This window comes from Mesoplodon densirostris, chromosome 16 (assembly GCF_025265405.1).
Source record: "Mesoplodon densirostris isolate mMesDen1 chromosome 16, mMesDen1 primary haplotype, whole genome shotgun sequence".
NCBI lineage: Eukaryota > Metazoa > Chordata > Mammalia > Artiodactyla > Ziphiidae > Mesoplodon > Mesoplodon densirostris.
In genome coordinates this window covers 86,703,391-86,720,202 of record NC_082676.1, presented here as the reverse complement: position 1 = coordinate 86,720,202, position 16,812 = coordinate 86,703,391, and the positions used below count along the sequence as shown (strand labels likewise).

The window sequence follows — 16,812 nt, the reverse complement described above, 5'->3', positions numbered from 1 at the left end:
GTCCTTTGGCCGGCGAGGCCACGCCCCTTCATGCATAGCCACGCCCCTTCCGCCGAAAAGCCCTGCCTTCCGGGCGCAAAGCCTGCCGGATCCTCGAGCGCGTATTTGTGAGCGTCCCGGTGGGGGTGGGTGATGGGTCAGGTGGACGCGTTCGGCGGTGGCCTGTCCTTCTCAGCCTGAGCTCGTTCCCCGAGCCTGGGCCCTCTGGGCTCTCAGAATCGCCTCCAGGGCGATTTCACGGTTCCCCACGCCCGCCGTCCCCGTCCTCGCTCCCTCCAAGCCCGGCGGGTCGCACTGTACGGGGCGGGGCCTGCAGCGGTGACGGACGCGAAGCGGGTGAGGCGCGCGCCAGGGAAGGGGTCGCGGTCGCTGTGGCAGGCCCCGCGGGGTCGGGGTTCGGGGCCCGGGACCAGGGCCGGATAGCAGCCTGGGGGCCGCGTGCGTGGCCCGGGCTGGGCCCCGGCACCACCGCGGCCGCCGGCCTGGCGTCCTCAGCGGGGTCCACAGGGAGGGCGCCTTGCGCAAGGACTTAGCCTGGCCAGGGATGGACAGACAGGCGCCCCAGCCCAGGCAGGCCTGCTCCTGACCCGGCAGACAGAGTCATTGGCCACCCCACCCCCCTGCAAGAGCCCACCCTGCGCACAGGACCGACGGGCTCCCTGGACCCTTCCCAGGCCGGACACGCAGGTCCAGTTGCCGCCCCGGGAGGAACCGGCAGTGGGCAGGGCGCCTTCCCCCCCGCACACTGCTGCTGCAGGGTTTTTACACTGACCCTGGGAGGGACAGACACACACCTCCAGTCTGGACTGAGCCGCTCTGCCTCCTACACGTGGCCGGCCCCAGAGCGCGCACACGCCCCTCGCTCTGGCCCGCCTGCAGCCTCGGTCAGCTTCATGCTCCCTTCGTTCTCCCTTCCCACCAGAGTCCCAGGTTGGCCGACTTTGAGCTGCTTAGGCCTCATGCTGTACTTTAGATTCCCTTCCACGTTCACCGCTAGAATTGAGGGCTCTGCTTGCTCTTGACAACCTCTGGTCCCACCTGAGCTGAGGCTTTACATCCATCCCGGCAACTTGGAGTTTCCGTCTGAAGATTGTGGTCAGCTGGCCTGAGGTGAAAGTTCTGGGGCCTGGGCAGGTATGGGGACTGCCTGTGGCTAGGGCAGGTGGGGTCTGGCCCTGACATTGCCTTTGCAGGAACCCCAGCCTCGTCATGGACCCAGAGTGCTCCCGGCTCCTCCCTGCTCTCTGTGCCGTCTTGGCAGACCCCAGGCAGCCTGTGGCAGATGACACTTGTTTGGAGAAGCTGCTGGACTGGTTTACAACAATAACCGAAGCAGGTAAGGGTGAGGGTGCTGCTGTTGACATTCCCCAGAGGTCAGAGGGTGCCGGGCTCCCCTGTGCTCGGGAAGGACTGTCTATCCGGTGTCCTTCCTTCATATCTTAAAGATTCCCTCTGGCTTTGGGGGCACGGCAAGCTGAACCTAAGGGGATGATCAGGAGAGCTTGAGCTGCAGACCTCCTGTTATTCAGGCCACGCTAGGTGGCTGCCGAGGCCACGGGACAAACTTATCTTGTTTGCATTGCATTTTTTTTGTTTTAAGAAATCGGTTTTTTTTTTTTCTGATTATGTAAGCAATACATATTCTTTAAATAAAACTTGAACAGCATAGAGGAGTAAAGAGGAAGATTAAACCACTCCAAACATTTTTTTCCTTCCAGCCTTTTTTCTTAACACATCATAATTCTGTACTTTTTTTATAAAAATGAGGTCACACCGTAAATACAACATATCTTGCTTTTTCTCTCTTACTGTCCTAGTGGGTGTTTTACCCACTGACACGTTGATTTTATTGACTATGTCAGTTTGCTCTGTGAATGGACGTTAATTTTACAATTAGTCCACTGTTGTTAGATGTCTGTGTTTCTAATGTGTCATTATTATAAATAACGACATAATGGCTTTTTTTGGACGTAAATCTGCTCGTGTAAATGTTTGACTGATAATTGTTTTAGTGTGGATTAAGTGTCATAAATTTCTGCTATTTGTTTCTTTCGTTTACCCTGTTCTTTTACCCTCTTTTGAGTTGAATATCTAGGTCTGTTTTGTTTTCTCATAGATGCATTTAAGGCTACACATGTCTCTGAAGGTATCACTTTAGCTGCACCCTGCAAGTCTTACTATGCGGTGCTTTTGTTGTGATTTACTTCCAAATATTTCGTACTTTTCATTATAATATCTCTTCATCCACAAATTATCAATATTTAAAAGGGTATCTTTAGATTCATGACATGGGTTTTTTTTTCAGTCTTTTTATTACTGATTTCTAATTTATTTCATTGGAGTTAGAAAGTATTTGTATGTTGATTCTTTTATATCTGTTGAGGCTTTTATCGTGGCGTAGTACACAGACCATTTTTGCACATATTCTATAGATTTCTCTATAGGATATTATTTTTTGGTATTTATAGAGTCCTCAATTGTGGCCTAGTAGTTAAATTTTTAAAAAATCTTTTTAATTGAAGTATAGCTGATTTACAGTGTTGTGTTAGTTTCTGGTGTACAGCAAAGCGATTTTTTTTTTTTGTATATATATACACACACACTTTTTCATAGTCTTTTCCATTATAGTTTATTACAAGATATTGACTCTAGCTCCCTATGCTATACAGTAGAACCTTATTGTTTATTTTATATATAGTAGTTTGTATCTACTAATCCCAAACTCCTAATTTATACCCCCCTTTCCCCTTTAGTAACCATAAGTTTGTTTTCTATGTCTGTGAGTCTGTTTCTGTTTTGTAAATAAGTTAATTTGTATCATCTTTTTTTAGATTCCACATATAAGTGATATCATATGATATCTGTCTTTCTCTGTCTGACTTACTTCACTTAGTATGATAATCTGTAGGTTCATGCATGGTGCTGCAAATGGCATTATTTCATTCTTTTTTATGGTTGGGTGATAGTCCATCACACAGACACACAGACACAGACACAGACACAGACACACACACACACACACACACACACACACACACACACACCACACACACACTCTTTATCCATATCTGTCGCTGGACACTTAGGTTGCTTCCATGTCTTGGCTGTTGTAAATAGTGCTGCGATGAATTTTGGGGTGCATGTGTCTTTTCGAATTATGGTTTTCTCCAGATATATGCCCAGGAATGGGATTGCTGGATTATATGGTAACTCTATTAAATATTATTTTTAAATAGCTTTATTTGAGATACAGTTTACATACCATGAAATTGATCTATTTAAAGTGTGTAATTCACTGGTTTTTAGTAAATTCACACAGTTTTGCCACCATCCAAAGTTATTTTTGCAACATTTTCATCCCCTTAGAAGAAACCTGGTATCCATTAGCAGTTAACCTCTATTCCCTCCTCCCCCAGCCTGTATGTATTTTCCTCAGTGTTGTACATGATGAAAAAAATATAGTCTCCATACTTGTTCCTTTAAAGTTTACATTGTTAAAACCTGTGATGTTCTTGCTAATTTGTTTGCTTAATTGTTTTTGAGAGATATGTGAAAATCTTTAAGATGGTGGATTCAACAATTTCTCTTTGAAATTCTGTCTTTTTTCCCCCTTTGTATATTTTGAAGTTAGGTTAGATATGTACAGTCTTAGACTGTTGTATCTTCCAGGATTTGGCTGTTTGAGCAATGAGTTTCTTTCTAAAGCTCTTAACAGAGCTTTTTGCTTTAAAGTCAGTTTTGTTTGATATTACTCTTGCTGCAGCAGCTTTTTAAAAATTAGGATTTGCCAACTGTATCTTTTCAGCCTTTACAAATCTGGCCTTCTGTGTTGTCACGCTTCATTGTTTCTTACACACAGTGTGATGCTAGCCTTTGGTTCTTGATCTAGTCTGCACAGCTCTTTATTCTAATGGACAGTTTAGTTTGTTGAGTTTACTGTTACATTTGAACCTGTTTTTACTATATTCTTTTGCATTTAAAACATTTTTTCCATGCCTGTCGTTGTGCCTTTTGCCTCCTTTTCTGCGCCCCCCGCATTGGATTAATAAAGCTTTTGTTTTTTCAGTCTTTCTGGTTTTGAAGTGAAGTTTTGAAGCAGTCCACTTACGTTTTTAGGGGTTACTCTTACATGCAAACTGGATTTTAAAAGTTGAAAGTCAGTTAGAAGTTCTGTCTTCTGCGCCAACCACACACGGAGCCTCGGGCACTTTAACTCCAGCTCAGTCCAGTCTTCCGTAGTTTGTTGTCTGGTATTTTGATTCTGTTTTGTTTTAAACTCCTTCAAAAGTTACTTAATGTTTAAAGTCAGTGCTTTTTGAGGTTTGCCCACACGTTTTTGGTTTCTTTGATTCCTGCTTCTCTCTCCTTCAGCCTGTTTTTTTTCCTCCTTACTGTGCCATTCATTGTCCTTTCACGAGGGCCTCGCAGTGGAAGCCCCCCAAGTGCTGCCCCAGATTTCCTTCCCCTCCCCCTCCCCCACCCTATCCGTGCTTTGGAATGACAGAGCAGTTACGTATAGACGTTTTAGATGCCACGTCTGGAAAAGAATGCCTGTTCCATTGTGCTTCTTGCTTTCGTATTCTCAGTTGAAGAGAAAAGTACCCATTGGAGAGGTGAAAATTGTCTTCTGCTTTAAGTTGCATTTCTTTTTCATAATCAGCAAGGCAGGACATCTTTTGTGGTTTGCTGGCCATTTGTATATTCTGTCCAGGTCCCTTGCCTGTGGTTAAGGTATTGGCTTTCTATATTGTCTCCCCTCATTGAATTAAAGTTATGGCTCCTTTGTGGCGGTTGTTGCAACTATTTCCTCCCGGTTGGACTGCTAAGTCTAATAGCCTGAGAGAAAGGGAGTCTGGGGGTTGCCAGAAGAATGGTCCCTTAGGGAGGCGTGCACTGTGCCCCTGGTAACATGCTTCCCGGCTGGGCCTGTCTCCAGGGTCCAGTCTCTTGTTACTACAGGAAAATCCCTGCCTGGTAGAGCTGCTGTTCCACGTGGTGAAATCCCAGGACCTAAGTTCCAGAATCCTCTCCTTCTCACTCCGCCTCGCAGGGATATTTGCAGCCCAGGAAAACTGCTTCCAGTATCTTCAGGTGAGCCTGAGTCCTCCCACCTGAGTGGCCCACCTTCTCCTGCAGGTACACAAAGCAGTCGTGGCTGCCATGACCCCTACGTCTCCGAAGCTTGTTTTGCCCCCGTATCTTGACGTGTGCCGCAAGGTTGTTTTTTTTTTGTTTGTTTGTTTTTTTTTTTTTTTTTTTGCGGTACGCGGGCCTCTCACTGTTGTGGCCTCTCCCATTGCGGAGCACAGGCTCCGGACGCGCAGGCTCAGCGGCCATAGCTCACGGGCCCAGCCACTCCGGGGCATGTGGGATCCTCCCGGACCGGGGCACGAACCCGTGTCCCCTGCACCGGCAGGCGGACTCTCAACCACTGCACCACCAAGGAAGCCCTGCCGCAAGGTTTTTATTCCTGAGTAGAATTCTCCTTTGAAACACTCACCAGGAGTGATGTTGGGGTGAACGGTGAACATTTTAGAATACGGCAGAGCTGGGGCCGGCTCTCTGCTCCGACGCTGCCCTTCCTGGGGGTCCCTCAGTTCAGCAGTGCAGGCTCCGGGGGCCTAGCCCACCCCAGCTCGCCGTGGGACAGGCTTCCCAGGATGGTCCACACTGAAGCGTGTTTTAGGAAGTGACTTCATGTATGATAATCCACCCATACCTCTGGTGCTTCGCGGTTGGTAAAACACCTCAGTTTACAAAATCACATTCATGTTATCCTGGGCGCCCTGGCCAGTAAGCAGGTCAGGAGTCTTCATCTTTTTCGTGGATTAGGAGACAGTGAGGGCTCAATATAAGAATCCCACAGAACTGGCAGAGCTCACACTAGACCCTGAAGAGTCACACTGTTCGAATGCTCTGTTACACCATCTGCTTCTCTGAAAGTAAATCCTCAGTCCCAGTCCCATGGCCTTCCCCAACTTCACTGATTTCCTGAGTACTTCCCAGTTCCCATCTCTACTTCTCCACGGCCGCCTCTTCCTTCCCAAGGTTGACCATGGCTTTAGAGGCTTAGAAGGCCACTGACTTCAGTCTGGTGGTTGGCCCCCTGTACATGGGGACGAGGGACACGGGCACGTTCGGGCTCTGAGTCGCAGTGGAAGGTTGCTCTCTGTCCTGGGCCCGTTGCACTGGCTTGGGCTCCCGTTCCCTTTTCACCTGGCCCTTCATAGACTCCCAGGGGGTCTGGCAGCCCTAAGGCCCTTCAGCAGCCAGATGCTCATCAGAAGATGGTGTCTGGGCAGGGGACATGTGGACAAACTACTTGAGGCAGGGGCCTGAGCCTTTTTACCTTCCCATTGGCTACGAGCTTCCCCCAGGGAGAGGCTGTATCTCTGGGGGCGCATTTCGGTGACGCGAGATCCCACAGAGGGCCTGCCCTGTGAGCTGCCGCCTCCAGCAACACCCCTCAAGGCCTCGAGGCCACTGCGGAGTTAGAGTCATCCCTTGAGTGACTGGAAGCGTGTCTCCGAGGCCCTGTGGTCCCTTACCCTGGAGTCTGAGGTGACTTGAGGGTGGGGACCAGCATTTTATTGTCAAGATAGACAAGGCTCAGAGCTAGTAGCTTCACCAGTGAGGGGCTCCGTTGGTAAGAGGCAGCCCCCGAGTTTCCCACTCACTGTGTTGGCACCGTGTAGTGAACAAGAATCTTGTGCACGTGGCAGCAGATCAGGACAATGCGTTATTGTCCCGTGGCCGTCCACGAGCAGGTGGGGACTGAGCGGGGAGCTAGCCACTGCCTGCTGACGGCGTGGGTGGTCAGCTTTGTAGGGGCAGTGGTCTTGCAGCTGGGTTGTAAGGGGTTTGAGCAGGTGTATTGCAGCGGGGCTAGGCCTGACTCACGGGGCATGCTGGGTGATCCAGGGTAGGGGACACCTGGAGGAGGGCAGCTGTCCTGGAGGACCCCGAGTGCCAAGCACAAGAGCCCAGTAGGCTGTGGAGACCTTTGGGGGTCCTTGAGCGCAGCATGTCGTCGTCAGAGGGGGACCTTTGGCGTTGCAGTTGGTGGGCTATTTGGGGGAAGGGTTTCTGAAGTGAACTGTGACAGGGTTGATGCGCCTTTATGTAGAACCCAGTTCTCCCTTCCGAAGTTCTCTCCCCTGGAAGGCAGAGTTCGCAGTGCTGTGGCCGCCATCGGCTGGCTCTGATGGCCACCTGCCACCTCTCACGGGCTCTTTGTGTCGGCAGCTCACGAGAAATTCCCCCAAAGAAGTGCCTCGACCAGCTGTGAACGATAGAAAAGCCATCTCTGATGTGTGGTTCCCTGGGAACTTGCTCAGGTCACCACTTCCTTCTCTGCTTCCCAGCAGGGGGAGCTGCTGCCCATGCTCTTTGGGGAGGTGGGCCCCCTGGGAGGAGCGGCCTGGACGGCCCCCACTGTGCGCAGCGGCTGGATCCAGGGCCTGCACACCCTGGCACAGCATCCTAGTGCCCTGCGCTTCCTTGCCGCCTGTGGTGAGTGCCCCCGTCTGCCCTGCCTTCTGCCTCTGCCCTGGCCGTGCCTGATGCTGTGCGACTCCTGGGAAATCACTGCACCTTGCCGGCTCTCTTCCTCTGGACGTGAAAGTGGCTGTGGTATCGCAGGGCTGTTGTGAGGAACATTCGGGGTAACCAAGGGTTGGAGGCCCCTCAAGGGTGTACAGTGTCCTGTGGCTTGTAGGTGAGACCCAGCGGTTGGGGTGGCTTGGAAACTGATGAGAAGAATCCCAAGTGGCCACAGGGTTCTAAAGCCCCTCGCCCTGTGAACCCTCCACTCTGATTCCTTTGCCTCTGGGTAGCGGGGAGGCTGGGCCTCTGACAGTGCCTCCGCATTGGGTGGTTTCTGAGTTCTGCCCGTGAGGGTCTGAAGTCCAGTGGTTGAAGCTGCTCAGCGGTTTCAGCGTCTCTGCTGTCACCATGGACTCTGTCCAGTTGAACCCTGTTTCTCTCCCCACCCGTTGTCCCTCCCCCCACCAGGTGCTGTTGACACCATCTTCTCCCTGCAGGGAGATCCCAGCCTGTTTGTGGCCTCGGCAGCCGGGCAGCTCCTGGTGCACATCCTGGACTTGGCAATGCGAGGCCCAGCCGAGGGTCGCTGTAGTCCGCAGGCTTGTGACTGGCCAGCATGTGCCCAGAAGATTGTGGGTCACATCGAAGACTCCCTGTGCTCCACAGCCACCCCGCAGGTCACACAGGCCCTGAGTGTCCTGACCACCGTGTTTGGGCACTGCCACGGCCTTTGGACGCAAGGCCTTTGGGTGCGGCTGAGCCCCCTTGTGGCCCGCCTACTCGAGAAAGACCCTGTCCCAGCCTCACACTCGCTCGTGGATCTCCTTCTCAGCGTGGCCCGGTCAGGCCCCCGGGGCGCAGCTGGTGGGGTGGGCAGGAGGGGGGGCTCGTTTTCTTCGGGAAGTCTTGGGGCAGCCATCACACCTGGGCCACATCTCCCTGGCTGCCCGAGAACGCTGCCTCGAGTAGAGGGGACACCAGAGGGGATCTGAAAGCCCGCACACCTGGGAAGGGCCTTCCGTCTCAGCTGGCACACCCAGCCCAGGCCACGGCGGCCCCCCGGGCACGGTGTGGGCTGGACGGGGGAATGACGTTCTCTTCCTGGGCTCCTCCTCTGCAGTTCTGCGCCGAGCTCTGACCATGGCCTGTGGGAGACTTTGGCCCAGACTCTGAGCCGCTTGAGCCCCACACATGCAGGGCCTCTGGCTTTGGGGATCCTGAAACTGCAGGACTGGTAAGGATTGGGGTTCATGTTGTGTGAGGCGGGCCCAGAGGTCAGGGAACTTCAGGGGAGCTCCTGGAACCAGAGATCAGTCAGAGGCAGCTGGCCGGGGCGTGGCCGGGCAGTCCGTGGGTTATCACCAAGGTGTTGGCATAGGCTCCGGCTTCTATATTTTTTAGTGGTGGAATAGGTTTTTCACAGGCTCCCCAAAGATAAAAGAGACTCTTGGAGCAGCCGTGCTCAGAGCAGGGCTGGGTTCATACTCAGGACCTGCTCAGCTGCCTTCTCCACCTCCCCAGTGGCCTCACCTTGTGGATCCTGGGCCGTCCCGTGTGCATGCCACTGCGGGGGGGGGGGTACTAGGGGCTGTGGGACGGTGGAGGGGGACCCAGTAGACAGAAGTGACAGGACAGATTCCCAGAGGGAGAGAGATGTGCGCCCTACCAGGAAGGGGGTGTGGGGTCCGGAGAGGTGGGAAGGAAGAGAAATCATTCCAGGGTTTCGGGCGGACTAGAGCTGGTCTTTTTGGCCCAGGTCTGGGGTGAAAGTGGGCACAGGGCGCTGGGGACACGATGCAAGCCTGACTCTGGGCTCCAGGGTCTCCGGATGTTCAGAGAGAGGGAGTGGTCCGAAGGGAGAGGGAAGGATTGGGCGGCTGGCTTGGGGGGCGAGCTCTGTACCAGCTTCTGGGCCTGAGCACATCGGCGAGACCACGTTCCAGAACGTAGGAAAGGATATCTCAGCACTGGGAGTACTATCAGAAGGTGGGGCATCCCATCCCTCTGGCCCTGAGCAGGCACCGCCCATCGGGGTGGGTGTGGCCAGGCTTCCCCAGGCTCTTCCTGGGGGCTGGGTGGCGCGTTCGAGCAGCTCCTTGGAGTCCCATGCCAGTGGTGTGAGTGCTGGTCACAGTGCTTACAGGGAGGCTGTTTCTCAAGGGGGTGTCCAGGTCCCGAGCACTGACCCCTTTGGCCCAGACTCGCTGGGGATATTAGGAGGGTAGCCAGCTTGCCTGAGGGCGGGGCAGCCCTCACCGTGTCCTCTGCCCTCAGTCCGCAGGCACTGAGCACCCAGGCCTTCGGCCTCCTCCTCCAGCCCCTGGCCTGTGTCCTGGAAGCTGCTGCTCAAGCCCCTGGACCCCCAGGTAGGCTGCTTGGGAAGGGTGGGCAGGTGCAGGAAGGCAGGACCCTGGGGTCCTGAGAATGTCCTTGGGGCCAGGGTGGGCTGATGGGCAGCGGGGTACCTGGCTTGCCACCCCACCTAAGAGTGAAGGTGGCTGCGGTGTAGGCTGCCGTCCCAGGTGTGACCGCTGCTCACGTCCCCACCTGGGAGTTCATAGGGCAGCATTGCCCCTTGTGGGCATCAGCTGGAGTGGCCCCCAGAGCAGCTGACCCTGGCAGTTGGTGGTGGTGACCGGGGGCCTGGGCCACGTGGATGGTTCCTGACCCAGAGCAGGCACACAGGCTTGGCACTCGTCCTCCCAGAAGGTCAGGTCTGTGATGGCAGAGTGAGTTTCCTCGCTGCAACTCGTCTTGCTTCAACCGCACGATGGGGTGAGGATTAGAGAAGGGGGCCCAGCTGTGCCTCGGAGCCCCACGTCGAGTGTAGAGATGGGCCTCTGACTGGCGGAAACTGGCCCAGGCATGGGCTGCAGGGAGAGTGGGACTGCTCGAGAGCCCTGCAGCCAGGTTCAGACCTCAGCTCCGGCCGGCTGGACCCTACTCTGGACGAGCCACCTGCTCAGAACCTCCGGGCCTGGTCTCTGGTATGAAGCAGTGACCAGTGGCAAGGCCTTCAGTGGCCACACAGGAGGTGCCCGCTAACCGGGAGCTGTTTCTGGTCGCCCTCTAGGCTTGCTGGAGGCGGCCGCAGGCGACTCGATGACGGTGGACACGCTTCTCTCCTCCAAGTCGGCCTGTGTGGGTCTCCTGAGCTGCTCTCTGGCCCACCTGGGGCTGCTGCAGCCGCTGGTAGGTACGGCCCGGCCCAGGTCCACACTGGCAGTGGGACTTGTGGCCTGCATTGACCCTCCCTTCTCCCCCAGCCCCAGCGCCCCTCGCCCTGGCCGCAGGCGCCCCTGCTTGAGGCTGTGGTGAGAATACTGCGGCTCTGCAGTGGCTCAGCGGCCCCCACCTCCGACGTGGGCGGCCGTCTCTGTGCGATCCTGGTGGGCTGTGGCCGGGTCCAGCGAGCTGCTCTGGATTTCTTGGGGGCGCTGTCTCAGGGGACCGGTAAGTGAGAATGCTTTCTCCTGCACAGCTTGGGTGTTGGGCGAGCCCCACAGCTACTCAGAGATGTCCCAAGACTGCTGTCTTCTGCATGTCTCCTCTGGGGCAGGGGCTGGGATTCAGCTGACCCATGGGTTCTGTCCCCTGTTTTCCTTGGGTGGCCGCACCTGTGGGCTGGGGAGGCCCCAGGCTCGGAGGTGGGGTGCTTCAGCCACATCCACGTCTGCCTCAGGCCCTCAGGAGTTGGTGACGCAGGTGCTTTCCGTCCTCCTGGAGTACCTCGTGAGCCCTGAGTCCAGCTCCACGGTACATGCACGGGGTGCAGGGTGGAGGGAAGGGGCGGGGAGGCAGAGGCCGGGCACCCCTGCAGGCCTCTTGGGGGCCAGAATTGCCTCTTTTTTAATAACTAATTTTAAAATTTTGGCTGTTGCTGCACGCGGGCTTTCTCTAGTTGTGGCGAGCAGGGGCTACTCTCCGTTGTGGTGTGCGGGCTTCTCATTGCAGTGGCTTCTATTGTTGCGGAGCATATGGGCTCTAGGTGCAGCAGGCTTCAGCAGTTCTGGCTCGCGGGCTCAGTAGTTGTGGCTCACGGGCTCTAGAGCGCAGGCTCACTAGTTGTGGCACACGGGCTTAGCTGCTCTGCGGCATGTGGGATCTTCCTGGACCAGGGCTCGAACCCGTGCCCCCTGCATTGGCAGGCGGATTCTTAACCACTGCGCCACCAGGGAAGTCCCCAGAATTTCTTCTTAAAGTGAGTTTCAAGGGGCAGGCAGCTGCACAGGGTTCGGCCCAGGGCCTGGCATTGGTGGAGATTGAGTGAGCAGTCACTGGGCCGTGGAAAGCAGGGAGAGGATGCAGTCTTACAAGGAATTCTCCATGAGAGATGTAAACTAGAACCAGGTGGGCCTTAACGCTTGGAGTCCCAGCTCTCATTGAGGTTTCCTGCAAATCTCCCCGTTCTTGTAGCCGCAGGGTTGAGTCATGCTCTGGGGGTGCAGGATTAGCACGTGTACTGAGCAGGCAGTGGGGAGACTGGATGATAAGCCTGGCAGATTCCGGGGCTTTCAGGAAAAGGTGCCGTGGGTAGTTCCTCCTGTTTTGGTGCAGAAGTTTCATTTCCCCGGTAGCGGGGCTTCCTGACAAGAGCCGCCCCCTTCTCTTCTCTCTCTCTAGTCGTGGATGCCAGTCTGCTGCTTCCAGAGGCTTCTGCCTCGTAAAAATGAAGTCCAGTGTTCCCTCTCCCCATGTACCCCGTCCCCATCTTACACCCCAGGGTGGGGGCGGGGGCAGGGGCACTGGAAGGTGGACGGGGGCAGGCGGGCCAGCTCACCCCTCCTGGCTCTGCAGCCCCACTCTTCCCGCTCCAGGTTCTGAAGAAGGCCTTCCAGGCCACGCTGAGGTGGCTCCTGAGCTCACCCAAGACCCCCGGCTGCTGCGACTTGGACCCCCACACCCAGCTGTTCCTCAGAGGTGATCCCAACCCCTCCCAGGGGTGAACTGAGGGAGGAGCAGGGATGGAGGCTACTGGGGGCTGGGTGGGAAGGCAGGGTGGACATGGCCCGGGCCCCTCTGAACCGTTCCTCCTGCCCCAGAGCTGCTTCCTGTGCTACAGAAGCGCCTGTGCAGCCCCTGCTGGGAGGTGAGGGACTCAGGCCTCGAGTTCCTGACCCAAATGACCAGACACTGGGGAGGTGAGTGCAGGGTGCGGGGCCGGGGGCTGGGGGTCCCTGTGGGAGGGCTGGCCTGGCCTTGGCACACCGTTGTCCCAGGTAGTTGGGAACTCGGACTACCTAGGCTGCCTTTGGGGAGCGAGGAGAGGCCGTGGACTCAGCTTTTGGTCACAGCTGGTTGTGGCTTCTTGGACCCCCAGGGCGGGCCGGCTTCAGACAAGTGCTACTTGCTTCGGAGGTGCCCGAGCTCACCAAGCAGCTTCTGCGAGACCCTGAGAGTTACGTCCGCGCGAGCGCAGTGACCGCCACAGGGCAGCTGTCTACCTGGGGCCTGTGTGCCAGCCCTGAGTGCCCAGGGGCTCAGCAGGTAGGCAGTGGGTCCTGTGGCCATGGGCCCACCTGGCGGCTGTCCTCATGCCAGGGTGGAGTGGGTCTGCCGCCTAGGGGTGGCATTCGGGGTCAGGCGGGTCCCCTGAATCTCCGGCTCCGCTTCCCGGAAGCCCTGTCACTTGGACACGGCCACCCCCATTTGACGGTGGGCAGATGGGGGGCTGAAGGGCACATCGCCTGAAGGAAGCCGAGCGTGGCAGGGGGTCCTCATGGGGGTTCTCCCTGCTGCACCCCGAGCCCGTCAGCAGGAACTCGACTCCCCGGCCCCTCCGCCCTCTTCCCACTCTGTCCTCCAGAAGAGCCAGTTCGCGGAGCTTCTACACGTCCTCTCCACAGACTCGGAGGGCTTCCCCCGGAGGGCCGTCATGCAGGTCTTCACTGAGTGGCTGAGGGATGACCGTGGTGACGTAGCTGAAGACGTGGAGTGGTTTGTGGCCAGAGTGCTCCGCGCGGCGAGCAGGGACTTGGACTGGGAGGTGCGGGCCCAGGGCCTCGAGCTGGCACTGGTGTTCCTGGGGCAGTTGCTGGGTCAGCGCGGCTCCCACTGTCCCTATGCCGTGGCCCTGCCTGAGACAGCCCCACCTGGCATGCTGGCCCAGGCCCTGCAGCTGCTCTGCCGTGTGCAGCTCTTTGAGTTTGCCTTCCGTGCCTTGTTTGACTGTGACCGAGCTGTGGCCCAGAAGTCCTGTGATCTTCTCCTATTCCTGAGGGCCAAGGCTGCTCCCTGTGGCAGCCCGCAGGAGGCGGGGGACAGTCCCAACGTGGCCTCTGTGGAGGCCACCCTGCAGAGATGGCAGGCAGGTGAGCAGGGTCAGCCCCTGGGGTACCTGGAGCCCAGGGCCGTCGTAGCTGTGCTGAGGTCTATAGACCTGGAGGGCCTTCGGGACACTCTGGCTGAGAGCAGTGACCATGTGGAGAAGAGCCCCCAGTCCCTCCTGCAGGACGTGCTGGCTGCCGTGGGCGTCCTTGGGGAGAACGAGGCAGACTGCTACTGACCAGCCTAGTGGCAACCTCCCCAGGACCCTGCTGCTGCACCACGTCCCTTCCTTGGGCCCTGCCATCCTGAGGGCTCTAGTCTGGCCTGGCTGCACAAGGGGCCCTCCAGGGAAGCCAGGACCAGGTGAGTCCGGCAAGCGCAAAGAGCCCCACATTTTGGTGTATTGCTGAAGAAGTGGCTTATTTTCTACTCAGAATAAATGTGATTTGACGGTGCCACTGGGTGAGCACAGTGTTCTAAGACTGCCCAGGGGTAGGCCCCAGGCCTGGTGGGGGCTTGGAGAAACATTGGGTGGGGGGGGACCCTCTGCGCAGTGGCCACGTGCTTCCTTGGCATGGAGGGGTGGTTCCTCTGCTTGGATCCCACCATGCCCCAGGGACACACAAGGTCAGAGAGCAAACAGCTCAGGCTGGAGGGTGTCTGACCTGGGTCCCTGGCCCCTGACGATAGTGACCCCAGGTCTAACCAAGCCAGGTTTTCAGTCTCCGAACCCCCAGAATCAGCTTGACCTTGTAGCAGTTCAGAGCTCACCATTTCAACTCACCAGGCATGTGGAGTCGTCAGCGGTAACGTCAGGGGAGTTGAGCTCTGGGCTGGTCCTCAGGGGACCAAACAGATGGTACACCAGTCCGAGCCCTGCCATTTCCCAGCCATGTGACCCTGGGTTGACCTGTTCCCCCATCTGTAAAATGGGGATTTTACTCTTTGCCTCCCAGAGGTAAATGTCTCAGTGTTCTACAGCACCCAGCACAGTCAAAGAAGAAATCTCAAGAGAAAAATATTTTTAACTGAATGAAAATGAGATTACAACTTAGCAAAATTTGTGGGATGCAGCAGAAGCAGTGCTCAGAGGGATATTTATAGCATTGAATGCGTATATGAGAAAAGAAGAAGCATCTAAAATCAATAAACTAAGCTTCCACCTTAGGAAACTAGAAAAAGAGCAAATTCAACCCAAAGTAAGCACAAGAAAAGAAATAATAAAAACTAGAGCAGAAATCAATGAAAGTGAAAACAGGAAATCAATAGAGGAAATCAAGTAAACCAAAAACTGGTTTTTGAAGAGATCAGTAAAGGCAATAGGCCCCTAGCCAGGCTAAGAAAAAAAGAGAAGACACAAATTACTAGTACCAGAAATAAAAGGGGACATCACTGCAGATCCCATGATAATTGAAAGGATAATAAAGGAACACGGAGCAACTCTGTGCCCACAGATTTGATAACCTACGTGAGATGGACCAATTCTTTGAAAGACAGTCTGCCAAACTGATAGAAGAAATAGATGATCTGAGTAGGCCTGTATCTGTTAAAGAAATTGAATCCGTAATTAACAACCTTCCAAAACAGCATGAGGCCCAGATGGTTTCACTAGTGAGTTCTACAAAACATTTAAGGAAGAAATTATACCAGTCCTCTACAGTTTTCCAGAAGATAGAGCAGAGGGAATACTTCCTGACTCATTCTATGAGGCCAGCATTACCCTAATACCGAAACCAGACAAATATCCAAGAAAACTAGGGACCAGTATCATCATAGGTAAGAGAAGTCCTTAAAAAAATATTACCAGGTTGCATCCAACAGTGTATAAAAAGAATCATACACCAAGTTCAAGTGGGGTTTATTTCATGTATGCAAGGCTGGTTCAGCATTTGAAAATCAATGTGATCCATCACATCAACAGGTTAAAGCAGAAAAATCACAATCATATCAGTAGCTGCAGGAAAGGCATTTGGCAAAACCTCTTACTATCCTCAGTTTTTAGATTGGGCTGAGAGGTGAAGACCCCACAGCCTCTGCAAAGGCCCATGTCCTTTGCTGTGTCATAGAAACTTCCTGCAGGGATAGTTGTGTATGGACAGCAGGAGACCTGTTCCTAGGAGATCCTGTGCCCTGTGGAAAGCAGCTGGTGTTTTCTTGGGCAGAATTTGCATTCTTGGTGCAGGCTTAGCAGGTCTGTCTTCTCACTCCTTCACTAAGGCACACGCCCATCAGACGGACCTACCTGGTCAAACCCTGGCTTCACCACTTACAGGCTGCTCTATCCTTGGGCAGGTCATTTAATTCCGCTCAGCCTGGCCTTGTCTATAAAATGGGGATGGACCTCCCCAAGCTGTTGAGAACTGACGGAGACATGGTGAATAAAATGCCTGACATTGTGACTTTCACAAAGAAGATAGTCAACAAGAAGGTGTTAGCTTCTTCCTTTAGTCCCTCCTCTCCCTTAACTGCTGTTCCCAAGGTTGTGTGGATCAGCCTTTTCTCTTCCTGCTCTGCCCACCTCCTCTGAGTGATTTAATTCGGTTCCCTGGCTTCACACACAACCCTCACACTGAAGGTTAGGACTCCTGTCAGACTGCTCTGAGCCCTGGACCTGCACGTCCAGTGCCAGTGGGTCAGCTGCACTGGGATAGGACCAGGACCCTGCACGTGTGACAACACTAAGCTGCATCCACTGCCTCTCTCGTGGATTCCTGCAGTCATTTCTCAAAGGGCCTCCTCCCAGCAGCCTTCCCTTCCTCTAATCTTACCCTCTTTGCTGAAGCAACCTGGTCATTCTCACTCCCCTGCCTAGACCCTACCGTGGCTCCCCATTGTCAGCAGGCTGGCACACAAGACCCTTCAGGCTGGGCACCTGACATCTCCAGCACAGTCTCTTGCAAAGCCCTACCTTAGTCTATACCCTGGAAAATCGCCAGTGTGTGACTATGTAAATCGCTTGGCAGTGCTTAGATTTCTGGGCCCTCTATCTGAGTTTCTGAA

At 54.7% G+C, this 16,812-nt stretch overlaps 1 protein-coding gene across 8 annotated transcripts; it reads left to right on the top strand.

Annotated features, from left to right (window-relative positions):
• The first annotated feature begins 81 nt into the window (after positions 1–81).
• Positions 82–14,261, top strand: BRAT1 (BRCA1 associated ATM activator 1). Of its 8 annotated transcripts, none has more exons than XM_060078106.1 (15): positions 82–107; positions 923–1,110; positions 1,194–1,336; positions 4,937–5,091; positions 7,365–7,512; positions 8,014–8,386; positions 8,666–8,779; positions 9,820–9,911; positions 10,619–10,737; positions 10,812–10,998; positions 11,228–11,301; positions 12,363–12,465; positions 12,588–12,686; positions 12,866–13,032; positions 13,352–14,261. In XM_060078106.1, exons 3-15 carry the CDS (start codon positions 1,210–1,212, stop codon positions 14,048–14,050), a joined length of 2,457 nt encoding a protein of 818 aa, XP_059934089.1. In that variant the 5' UTR covers positions 82–107; positions 923–1,110; positions 1,194–1,209; the 3' UTR covers positions 14,051–14,261. The 8 variants fall into 8 exon arrangements, with proteins under 8 accessions (XP_059934089.1, XP_059934090.1, XP_059934092.1 ...); XM_060078107.1 differs by lacking the exon at positions 82–107 and adding an exon at positions 114–336 and having other exon boundaries at positions 974–1,110; XM_060078109.1 differs by lacking the exon at positions 82–107 and adding an exon at positions 114–336 and having other exon boundaries at positions 7,368–7,512.
• Positions 14,262–16,812: the final 2,551 nt, after the last annotated feature.

Bases quoted from the DNA above. Each gene is read 5' to 3' on its own strand.
- BRAT1 (XM_060078106.1), top strand. From the start codon at position 1,210: ATGGACCCAGAGTGCTCCCGGCTCCTCCCTGCTCTCTGTGCCGTCTTG. The intron at 10,738-10,811 runs GTAGGTACGGCC...CTTCTCCCCCAG, and splicing joins TGGGGCTGCTGCAGCCGCTG to CCCCAGCGCCCCTCGCCCTG. The intron at 11,302-12,362 runs GTACATGCACGG...TTCCCGCTCCAG, and splicing joins GCCCTGAGTCCAGCTCCACG to GTTCTGAAGAAGGCCTTCCA.